The sequence below is a fragment of the Coregonus lavaretus genome (genome assembly GCF_964263955.1).
Source record: "Coregonus lavaretus genome assembly, chromosome: 3".
NCBI classification, from domain to species: Eukaryota; Metazoa; Chordata; class Actinopteri; order Salmoniformes; family Salmonidae; genus Coregonus; species Coregonus lavaretus.
The window spans coordinates 31,234,503-31,247,074 of record NC_139990.1 but is presented as its reverse complement, the minus strand read 5'-3'; the positions used below and the strand labels follow the sequence as shown (position 1 = coordinate 31,247,074).

At 43.8% G+C, this 12,572-nt stretch overlaps 1 protein-coding gene across 1 annotated transcript in view; it reads left to right on the top strand.

The window, feature by feature from the left end:
* LOC311107076 (RNA-binding motif, single-stranded-interacting protein 3-like) overlaps positions 1-12,572 on the top strand; it is a 241,620-nt gene that overhangs the window by 221,615 nt on the left and 7,433 nt on the right. The window contains exons 11-12 of the mRNA XM_084149535.1: positions 819-929; positions 11,845-11,934. Coding sequence (XP_084005661.1) covers positions 819-929; positions 11,845-11,934 — 201 coding nt within the window. The remainder of the gene's footprint in view (positions 1-818; positions 930-11,844; positions 11,935-12,572) is intronic.

Sequence of the window (12,572 nt, the reverse complement as noted above, 5' to 3'; positions counted from 1 at the left end):
TCCTTTGGAACTTTTGTAAGTGTAATGTGTACTGTTAATCTTTTATTGTTTATTATCTATTCCACTTGCTTTGGCAATGTAAACATATGTTTCCCATGCCAATAAAGCCCTTTGAATTGAAATGAATTGAATTGAGAGGGGAGAAAGAGAGAGAAAGAGAGAGAGAGCGACCTGCCACCCAGCACCATTGTTCTGAACGCCGGGGAGGAGACAGCCTGAACGATTCTGACAGGCCGTGTCTGCTCAGTTTGTTCTCCAATCGGCCCACACAGTTACCAGCAGGGTGTACACACACACACACACACACAGCACATACACACACACATTCAGGAAGACAGACAGTAGACAAATTAACGAGGGAAAGCAAGTAAAATAGGAAAGAGTCGGAGCCGAGGAAAAAGGCTTCGTTTCTGAACGCCTCACTCCAGAGGTTTGGCTGGTAGAGAAAAGCGAGAAGCGACTCGTTTCATGACAAAGCGATGAAAGAGCAGCAATGAATTCATCACATTCCCTCTGGTTCAATCCAGAGCGCTTTATGAAAAATAATATTCTACCACTACTGATCCGCCCATTAGGGCTATACACATCGCAATACCATGAGGGGAAGAGATGTGTGCTGACTACAGACAATCAATGAATCAGCCGCATATGCCGGCTACATCAACAGTGTGTATTGACTCTCTGATGCTCTGCTGCTCCGATGCTCAACAACCCACGGATGCATAAAATGCTACTTTGTTCTTCGCCCACCCATTGCCTTAACATGCCCTCTATTCTCCTCTCCCCCCTCCCCCCTCTCCCCCTCTCCCCTCCCTCAGGGTGCAGTGATCACCCCAGCCATGGACCACGCCATGTCCATGCAGCCTGCCAACATGATGGGCCCGCTCTCCCAGCAGATGAACCATCTGTCCCTGGGCACTACAGGAAGTGTGAGTACTGTACCACCCATGGACCCCTCCATACTGGATCTACTCAAGCTAAATCATAACCCTCTGAGAATGTACTGTTATACTCCCCATATATCCTACTCACATCATATAATATCACTCTGAGACTGCAGCTACTGTATCTGTAGTACCATGCCTCCTGTATTTAATATATAAATAGTATATGCTTTCCGCCTAAGGGTCTTACAGACATGTCTGCATACATTTTTCATATGGGTGGCCAAAGCGGGAATCAAACTCACCACCTTTGGTTTTGTAAGAGTCATGCTCTACCGACTGAGTCACATAGGACCGTATCTACTAAGGTAAAATCATGTTTCTATGGAGAAACAGGAAAAAGTATCCGCACACTTCCAGTCAGATGCAATATCTTTTAATTGTTGCTGAGCTTTCGGTCAGTCGACCTTCATCAGAGCATGTCTCCACAAACAATAGTGGGAAAGCTCAGCCACAATTAAAGAAATGTGCATCTGACTGGAAGTGTGTGGAGACTTTTTCCTGTTTCTCCAGTTTTGCCTTTTGCCTCCAGCACCTTAGCTAATCAGCTCTGGGTGTGTGGTAGATTCTGCCTAAAATCATATTTCTCTGAAAGACTACATCTACTCAAGGAATATTTTACGGACTGTATCAGGAGCACAGCTATATCTTTATATCGACTCAAGCCACATAGTATCACTCTCAATTCTGTACTGAACAGTATCAGTGCCAGATATGGTTGACTGTAGCTTCACTGTCAGTGTCCATGTCCTTATCAAATAATACAGGATTCTATGGTCAATACAGTATCTACAGCAGCAATATCTATGTCTATGGGTACACATGGCACCGGTGAATGAAATTCTTTCTGCATTTACCTACAAGAAATGTGGGGATATATCCCTAAAACTGTCTCCACATCCACCATGGTAATGCTGTCACTTGTGTGTGAACAGCAAGATATTTGAATAGCATGTCTCCTTTATACAGTATCCTAAAGTTAAACAGATTTCCCGGGGACTAGAACAACGAGCCTCTCTGTGAAGACCAGGCGATATTATGACTCCTCTAACCCACTAAATCACACATCAACCATATCACTCAATCCATATTCCTGCCTTCCCCCCAAAAGGGAACTCCCCCTCATGTCAGGATCAAGCAGATTTAGAGGTGTCACACACTATCCAGTCTCCCATTTCCTGCTCTAACCCTATGGCTCCAGGGGCAGAGGGGGCTTACTTTGCTCCAGCACTGTGTCTTGAGTGTGATGTGTGATTGAAACAGTGCTGTATTGTACAGTTCCCGCCGGCTCCATGTGTTTCCAGGTGAGCTGTCAGCGACTGCGACGCCATGTTGGCTCTGGGATGAAAGAATGCCCATAATCTCTCCCAGCTGTGCTAACACTCAGGATTAGAGCGGGTTAATCTACGCTGATGGGTTTTGATGTGTGATGAAGGAAAAAAAGTATAAAATATTAATATAAAGCTCCTTTCTGCCCTACTACAGCCCTGAGGCACTGTATTGTATGTAGACTATATGTGTGCTGCATATAGCATGCAATGTCCTGATAATCTATGGGAAAGAAGCCATGTGTCTTCTTATTATGTGGTCCGGAGCCAGATTTGAAAGCCCCTTTATGGTTGCTTCATAGGAAAAACTTGTAGAAATAGGTTTCGATGGGATCTATAAACAGTGCCTTGCAAAAGTATTAATCCCCCTTGGTGTTCTTCCTATTTTGTTGCATTACAACCTGTAATTTAAATGGATTTCTATTTGGATTTCATGTAATGGACATACACAAAATAGTCAAAATAGTTAAAAAATTCTAGAAAATAAATAATGGAAAAGTGGTGCGTGCATATGTATTCACCCCCTTTGCTATGAAGCCCCTAAATAAGATCTGGTGCAACCAATTACCTTCAGAAGTCACATAATTAGTTAAATAAAGTCCACCTGTGTGCAATCTAAGTGTCACATGATCTGTCACATGATCTCAATATATATACACCTGTTCTGAAAGACCCCAGAGTCTGCAACACCACTAAGCAACAGACACCACCAAGCAAGCGGCACCACCAAGCAAGCGGCACCATGAAGACCAAGGAGCTCTCCAAACAGGTCAGGGACAAAGTTGTGGAGAAGCACAGATCAGGGTTGGGTTATAAAAAAATATCAGAAACTTTGAACATCCCATGGAGCACCATTAAATCCATTATAAAATAATGGAAAGAATATGGCACCACAACAAACCTGCCAAGAGAGGGCCGCCCACCAAAACTCACGGACCAGGCAAGGAGGGCATTAATCAGAGAGGCAACAAAGAGACCAAAGATAACCCTGAAGGAGCTGCAAAGCTCCACAGCGGAGATTGGAGTATCTGTCCATAGGACCACTTTAAGCCATACACTCTACAGAGCTGGGCTTTACGGAAGAGTGGCCAGAAAAAAGCCATTGCTTAAAGAAAAAAATAAGCAAACACGTTTGGTGTTCGCCAAAAGGCATGTGGTAGACTCCCCAAACATATGGAAGAAGGTACTCTGGTCAGATGAGACTAAAATTGAGCTTTTTGGCCATCAAGGAAAACACTATGTCTGGCGCAAACCCAACACCTCTCATCACCCCGAGAACACCATCTCCACAGTGAAGCATGGGGGTGGCAGCATTATGCTCTGGGGTTTTCATCGGCAGGGACTGGGAAACTGGTCAGAATTGAAGGAATGATGGATGGCGCTAAATACAGGGAAATTCTTGAGGGAAACCTGTTTCAGTCTTCCAGAGATTTGAGACTGGGACGGAGGTTCACCTTCCAGCAGGACAAGGACCCTAAGCATACTGCTAAAGCAACACTTGAGTGGTTTAAGGGGAAACATTTAAATGTCTTGGAATGGCCTAGTCAAAGCCCAGACCTCAATCCAATTGAGAATCTGTGGTACACCAGCGGAACCCATCCAACTTGAAGGAGCTAGAGCAGTTTGCCTTGAAGAATGGACAAAAATCCCAGTGGCTAGATGTGCCAAGCTTGTAGAGACATACCCCAAGAGACTTGCAGCTGTAATTGCTGCAAAAGGTGGCTCTACAAAGTATTGACTTTGGGGGGGGTGAATAGTTATGCACGCTCAAGTTTTCTGTTCTTTTGTCTTATTTCTTGTTTGTTTCACAATAATCTTCAAAGTGGTAGGCATGTTGTGTTGGTCAAATGATACAAACCCCAAAAAAATCCATTTTTATTCCAGGTTGTAAGGCAACAAAATAGGAAAAATGCCAAGGGGGTGAATACTTTCGCAAGCCACTGTAACTAGGTATATTTACATTCTTTAAGATGGAGTGTTTACATACAGTTGAAGTCTGAAGTTTACATACACCTTAGCCAAATACATTTAAACTCAGTTTTTCACAATTCCTGACATTTAATCCTAGTAAAAATGTCCTTAGGTCAGTTAGGATCACCACTTTATTTTAAGAATGTGAAATGTCAGAATAATAGTAGAGAGAATGATTTATTTCAGCTTTTATTTATTTCATTACATTCCCAGTGGGTCAGAAGTTTGCATACACTCAATTAGTATTTGGTAGCTTTGCCTTTAAATTGTTTAACTTGGGTCAAACGTTTCGGGTAGCCTTCCACAAGCTTCCCACAATAAGTTGGGTGAATTTTGGCCCATTCCTCCTGACAGAGCTGGTGTAAATGAGTCAGGTTTGTAGGCCTCCTTGCTCGCACACGCTTTTTCAGTTCTGCCCACACATTTTCTATAGGATTGAGGTCAGGGCTTTGTGATGGACACACCAATACCTTGACTTTGTTGTCCTTAAGCCATTTTGGAGCAGTGGCTTCTTCCTTGCTGAGCGGCCTTTCAGGTTATGTCGATATAGGACTTGTTTTACTGTGGATATAGATACTTTTGTACCTGTTTCCTCCAGCATCTTCACAAGGTCCTTTGCTGTTGTTCTGGGATTGATTTGCACTTTTCGCACCAAAGTACATTCATCTCTAGGAGACAGAACGCGTCTCCTTCCTGAGCGGTATGACGGTTGCGTGGTCCCATGGTGTTTTTACTTGCGTACTATTGTTTGTACAGATGAACGTGGTACCTTCAGGCGTTTGGAAATTGCTCCCAAGGATGAACCAGACTTGTGGAGGTCTACAATTTTTTTCTGAGGTCTTGGCTGATTTCTTTTGATTTTCCCATGATGTCAAGCAAAGAGGCATTGAGTTTGAAGGTAGGCCTTGAAATACATCCACAGGTACACCTCCAATTGACTCAAATGATGTCAATTAGCCTATCAGAAGCTTCTAATGCCATGACATCATTTTCTGGACTTTTCCAAGCTGTTTAAAGGCACAGTCAACTTAGTGTATGTAAACGTCTGACCCACTGGAATTGTGATACAGTGAATTATAAGTGAAATAATCTGTCTGTAAACAATTGTTGGAAAAATGACTTGTGTCATACACAAAGTAGATGTCCTAACCGACTTGCCAAAACTATAGTTTGTTAACAAGAAATTTGTGGAGTGGTTGAAAAACTAGTTTTAATGACTCCAACCTAAGTGTATGTAAACTTCCAACTTCAACTGTATGGTAAGCTGTTTTATGTCATGTCATTCATGCTGCTCTGTCCTATGAAAGCCTCAGTGAGCACCTGCCATTGGCAGTGTCTGTCCTCACAGTCAACAACTAAAATGGCCGCCACATCACAGAATACTTTTGGCTGTTCTCGAAGTCCCTGTGGCTACATGGCTGTGGCTTTTTTTTCTCCCAAAGGAAATAACGAAATGTTCCCATTCTGCCCCAGCAGCGGTGACTGTAGGTTTCCGAGAATAAAGCCGTGTTTTTACGGTAAAGAATGTGTATAGGAATGTCGGCCCCCGTTAAACAGTGGTGAGGAAAGTTCCTCGTTACGAAACGCAGAGCTGGTTTTGTAGGTCAACACTGTTCTACTCTGCCATCAAAATGTGTTGGTAACATCACTCACTTTGACAATGTTATTGTCTTTCTCACTGTTCTTGTTTTCTGTTAGCATTCCTAGATATTGTTTCAAATGCATGATATTGCTACTTTTCATGTATATTATTCTGCCAATGGCCCTCACCTGTTTGTTAGCGTGTCACGCTGTCCCTTTATTTTCCCTGGGAGCAGCCATGTTCCTACGGGCAATAGGATCAAACGCTCCCACTCCTATAGGTCAACACTGGATCAGACTGGAAATCCAGATAGGCTGCTGCTAGAACCAATCCTCCACACAGCTGGGAGGTCATTTTCTTACTATAACTGACTAGTAATGACTGTGTATGACTGTGTAGTAATGGATTGGGTTTGTATGGTCTATTTTTCGCCTGGTCTCAAAGGGCCTTACATGGTGTTATGGTAATACCATGTGAGGGCACAGCAAGATATTTCAATAGCATGTCTTCTTTAATCTTCAATGACATATCCATTTCTATATGGATGACCACAAGCTTCTCTCTCTCTGCGTCCAAATGCCCATCTATTGGATTAACCCCAGAGTAATAAGTGAAGTGAAATAGAATGGTGAACACAGCAATCAGGCTGGTTCCCCAGGCTATTGATGCCCTGCAGAGAAGATGAAAATCTTATGAATATCTCTAAAGTGGAACTCATTAGTATCCATTCTGATGCTGTGCCACCATTTAGTTACCTACAGTGAGTTGGTGCCCGATATGTTCTGTAGACAGACAGACAGATAGAAAGGGAGTCGTCTTTCCTGCACCCCACTGGTGCTCTTGGCTGTGTGGACAGTACAGTGAGAGGGACCTTAAGATGTCCACTCACACCACCCTCATTAAGGACACACGCTGAGGCCGCCTCACGCTCATCAAACACATGCCATATGCTCGAGGCTTGGTGTGTGGGTGCGTGTGTGCCTGTGTGTACGCTTGTGTGCTTGTGTGCACGCTTGTGTGCACACATTCGTGTAACATGTGTGTACAATTCCCCCATATACACTGAGTATACAAAACATGACATAGACTGACCAGTTGAATCCAGGTGAAAGCTATGATCCATTATTGATGTCACCTGTTAAATCCACTTCAATCAGTGTAGATGAAGGAGAGGAGACGGGTTAAAGAAGGATTTTTAAGCCTTGAGACAATTGAGACGTGGATTGTTTATGTGTGCCATTCACAATCCATGTGATCTAGACAAAAGATTTGGGTATGGTAGTAGGTGCCAGGTGCACCAATTTGTGTAAAGAACTGCAACGCTGCTGGGTTTTTCACGCTCAACAGTTTCCCGTGTGTATCAAGAATGGTCCACCACCCAAAGGATATACAGCCAACTTGACACGATTGTGGGAAGCATTGGAGTCAACTCAATATTAGGAAGGTGTTCCTAATGTATTTAAGGAGCTTCATTTGGCCTAAACAGGGTGTTGTCCTAAACACTTAAACTGTCCAAAATTATCTTGCTAATTTAAGCCAGTTATTCCAATAATATTACATACGATATCAGCTATCCCTGTCAACTCCTGACATGTCAGTTCCCTGGTGACTGTAAAGTCATGGTCATGTAAATGGGATAACGAAGGGTCAGAGAAGCTGAAGAAGTTCCTTATTAAGCCCCTTTTCAAGCCACATAGAGATATAACATTTCAAAAGCCTGTCTCTCTTTGACACATCGGTTTTGATATTGCTAATTAAGTTCTGTTCCCCTCCATTTGCTTTCATGCTGTCTTTACAGGTGAGTGAGCAGAATAAGCTAATGGAAAATGGGGAGAGACAAAAGGTCCTGAGGAATTGGTATGCAACGGGCACTGTTCGCCAGATCAGAGAAGGTCACGCCGTGAATTTGATAGCACTCTTCTAGCGGATTGTGGGCTGAAAGGGAAAGAGAACGAGAAAGAGGGAGATAGAGAAAGAGTGAGAGAGAGGGAGAACCAAACGAGAGTGTTACAAAGTCAGGAAATCAGACATTTCACCTCACCCCATCCAAAGTGTGACAACTCCCTCACCTTCCCCCTCACCTTCCCCCTTACCATCTCCCTCCCCATCCATCCTCACAGGGTGTTGGTGGCCCTTCGCAGCAGGGAGAGGAGGGGGGTAAGTTAATCACCCGTGTCCATGGCCTTTAGCTCCTCTCATTAGCGCTGCGCGGCGAGCCATACCCGATCCATTAGCGCCACTGCCGGTAATGACACTTCACAAGCGCCGGGCGCCAGGCCAAGAGAGGGGGCCACCGCCACTCTTTTTATTACTGGGAGGGAGGCAGGGAAATGCGGAAAGGAGGGAGAAAGGATCGTCCTTCCTTTTCCTGTTAAAAAAAGGAAAACCAGCAGGAAGAGGAGAGGCAGCCCAGCTGGGTTTTTATTATCAGGGCTTATCAGGCGTTATTGCTAAAAGCCTCTCTCTCACACAAACACACATATATTGTACAATGGGGAGGGGAGGGCATAGACTGATCTACACATTATGTAGACATTCTACGCACAAGCATGTGCTGATTAAAAAGCATACAGACTGTCAAATAGAACACACACACACACAAACAACTAGCCTCTGAATTTATTTTGCATTACAAAGCCATGTGGCTGTCATGTAAACCAGCATGTAGCGTGTCTGTAAAATGGCTATCCTGCAGCTCTGTTAAAAGGCCTGAAATAAAGGCCATGGGTGCGTACACAGACACACACACACACACACACACACTTACGCACACACCAAAACACACACACTTGAGGCACACACACACACACTCAGCCGCTGAAGCAGCTCAGGGGGATCTGAGTGCTCTGTTTTGTTCTCCTCTGGTTCCCTCTTAGGAGGGGGCATTTGCCTCCCTGTGAAGTTCAGGATCAGCAGGGTGCCTCTGCTTCCTCCTCTCTGTTCCTCTATCACTAGCCTCTCATAGTCAGACAGCTCTGTTAAAAACACACGTCTGTCTCACTGCACCATCCTAAGGACGTAAAGGGAATTACAATAACATATATACTGAACAAAAATATAAACGCAACATGCAACAATTTCAACGATTTTACTGAGTTACAGTTCATATAAGGAAATCCGTCAATTGAAATAAATTCATTAGGCCCTAATCTATGGATTTCACATGACTGGGCAGGGGCGCAGCCATGGGTTGGCCTGGGAGCCAGGCCCAGCCAATCAGAATGAGTTTTTCCCCACAAAAGGGTTTTATTACAGACAGTTTCATCAGCTGTCCGGGTGGCTGGTCTCAGGCGATCCCACAGCTGAAGAAGCCGGACGTGGAGGTCCTGGGCTGGCATGGTTATATGTGGTCTGCGGTTGTGAGGCCAGTTGGACGTACTGCCAAATTCTCTAAAACAACATTGGAGGCGGCTTATGGTAGAGAAATTAACATTCAGTTTTCTGGCAACAGCGCTGGTGGACATTCCGTCAGCCAGCATGCCAATTGCATGCTCCCTCAAAGCTTGAGACATCTGTGGCATTGTGTTGTGTGACAAAACTGCACATTTTAGAGTGGCCTTTTATTGTCCCCAGCACAAGGTGCACCTGTATAATGATCATGCTGTTTAATCAGCTTCTTGATATGCCACACCTGTCAGGTGGATGGATTATCTTGGCAAATGAGAAATGCTCACTAACAGGGATATAAACAAATTTGTGCAAAAAATTTGAGAGAAGTAAGCTTTTTGTGCATATGGAACATTACTGGGATCTTTTATTTCAGCTAATAAAACATGGGACCAACACTTTACATGTTGCGTTTATATTTTTGTTCAGTATATGTACAACTGAGTGTATTAAACATTAGGAACACCTTCCTAATATTGAGTTGCACCCCCTTTTGCACTCAGGACAGCCTCAATTCGTTGGGACATGGACTCTACAAGGTGTCGAAAGCATTCCACGGGGATGCTGGCCCATGTTAACTCCAATGCTTCACGCAGTTGTGTCAAGTTGGCTGGATATCCTTTGGGTGGTGGACCATTCTTGATACAAACGGGAAACTGTTGAGTGGGAAAAAACACAGCAGCGTTGCAGTTCTTGACAGACTCAAACCGGTGCACCTGGCACCTACTACCATACCCCTTTCAAAGGCACTTAAATCTTTTTTTCCCCTGAATGACACACATACACAATCCATGTCTCAATTGTCTCAAGGCTTAAAAATCCTTCTTTAACCTGTCTTCTCCCCTTCATCTACACTGATTGAAGTGGATTTAACAAGTGACATCTATAAGGGATCATACTGTAGCTTTCACCTGGATTCACCTGGTCAGTCTATGGAAAGGTGTTTCTAATGTTTTATACACTCAGTGTATATAGCAGATTAGTAACTGGTGTTTTTGACCTGCAGAGTAGATCCCATGTACAGTGCATTCGGAAAGTATTCAGACCCCTTGACTTTATTTCATATTTTGTTACGTTACAGCCTTATTCTAAAATTGATGTTTTTTTTATCCTCATCAATCTACACACAATGCCCTATAATAAAAAAACTGGTTTTTAGAATTCTTTGCAAATGTATTAAAAACAAAAAACAAACACCATGTTTACATAAGTATTCAGACCCTTTGCTATGAGACTCGAAATTGAGCTCAGGTGCATCCTGTTTCCATTGATCATCCTTGAGATGTTTCTACAACTTGATTGGACTCCACCTGTGGTAAATTCAATTGATTGGACATGATTTGGAAAGGCACACACTTGTCTATATAAAGGTCCCACAGTTGACAGTGCATGTCAGAGCAAAAACCAAGCCATGAGGTTGAAGGAATTGTCAGTAGAGCTCAGAGACAAGATTGTGTCGAGGCACAGATCTGGGGAAGGGTACCAAAAAATGTCTGCAGCATTGAAGGTCCCCAAGAACACAGTGACCCGATGGTCACTCTGACAGAGCTCCAGAGTTCCTCTGTGGAGATGGGAGAACATTCCAGAAGGACAACCATCTCTGCAGCACTCCATCAATCAAGAAGCCACTTCTCAGTAAAAGGCACATGACAGCCCGCTTGGAGTTTGCCAAAAGGCACCTAAAGACTCTCAGACCATGAGAAACAAGATTCTCTGGTCTGATGAAACCAAAATTGAACTCTTTGGCCTGAATGCCAAGCATCACGTTTGGAGGAAACCTGGCACCATCCCTACAGTGAAGCATGGGGGTGGCAGAATCATGCTGTGTGGGTGTTTTTCAGTGGCAGGGACTGGGAGACTAGTCAGGATCGAGGGAAGGATGAACAGAGCAAAGTACAGAGAGATCCTTGATGAAAACCTGCTCCAGAGTCCTCAGGACCTCAGACTGGGGCAAAGGTTCACCTTCCAACAGGACAATGACCCAAGTACACAGTCAAGACAACGCAGGAGTGGCTTCGGGACAAGTCTCTGAATGTCCTTGAGTGGCCCAGCCAGAGCCCGGACTTGAACCCGATCAAATATCTCTGGAGAGACCTGAAAATGACAGAGCTTGAGAGGATCTGCAGAGAAGAATGGGAGAAACTCTCCAAATACAGGTGTGCCAAGCTTGTAGCGTCACACCCAAGAAGACTCAAGGCTGTAATTGAGGCCAAAGGTGCTCCAACAAAGTACTGAGTAAAGGGTCTGAATACTTATGTAAATGTAATATTTCAGTTTTGTATTTTTAATACATTTGCAAAAAAATCTAAAAACCTGTTTTTGCTTTGTCATTATGGGGTATAATGTGTAGATTGATGAGGGAAAAAAAGTATTTAATCCATTTTAGAATAAGGCTGTAACATAACAATGTGGAAAAAGTCAAGGGGTCTGAATACTTTCCGAATGCACTGTAAATTGAATATGTAGTGGGATGTTGTTTTAACCATAATGTTCAATCACTTGGATCACAACAGTTTGACATGATTGTTAATAATGAACTAAGATATATATTGTTTCTGTTTCCTGTGATCAATTGGTTGTTGTTGAAGTTAGGAAATAACTAGTCATGACAGAATGCTGATGTGTGTTCCAGTACATGACTGCTGCGGCTGCCGGGGCGCCTATGCAAGGGACCTACATTCCTCAGTACACTCCTGTGCCTCAGACAGCCGTCCCTGTTGAAGTAAGTCAGCCACAGACACACACACATTTGTTTTACTATCCTTGTGGGGACCAAACAATTGATACCCATTCAAAATCCTATTTTCCCTAACCCTAAACCTAACCTTAACTCCTATCCCTAAACTTAACCCTAACTCTGAAACCTAACCCCTAAGCCTAAAATAGCCTTTTTCCTTGTGGGGACCAGTGAAATGTCCCCACTTTTTCCTTGTTTTACTATCCTTGTGAGGACTTCTGGTACCCACAAGGATAGTAAAACCTGAAACACACACACAGACACAGACACGGACACACATGGATACACACACACAGATACACACACAGATACACACACAGGTACACACACATACACAAATGTACACATAGAATGCATGCACACACTGGATGCAAACACACACGTACACTCCTAAGGACAGAAATGCATACACACTCTCACTCTCACACACACATAGACATAGATACACACACCCACAAACACACACACTGACACTGCAACATCCACTCGATAAAAACTGCCAAGCACACATGTTGCCACGGCTTGCTACTGTTGAGCGTGCCGAGCGTGCAGGCACACGCTGAGAAATGATGAGTTTGGAAGGCTGTCTGGAGGGCTGATGGCGCCGGCCCATTCAGATGGAG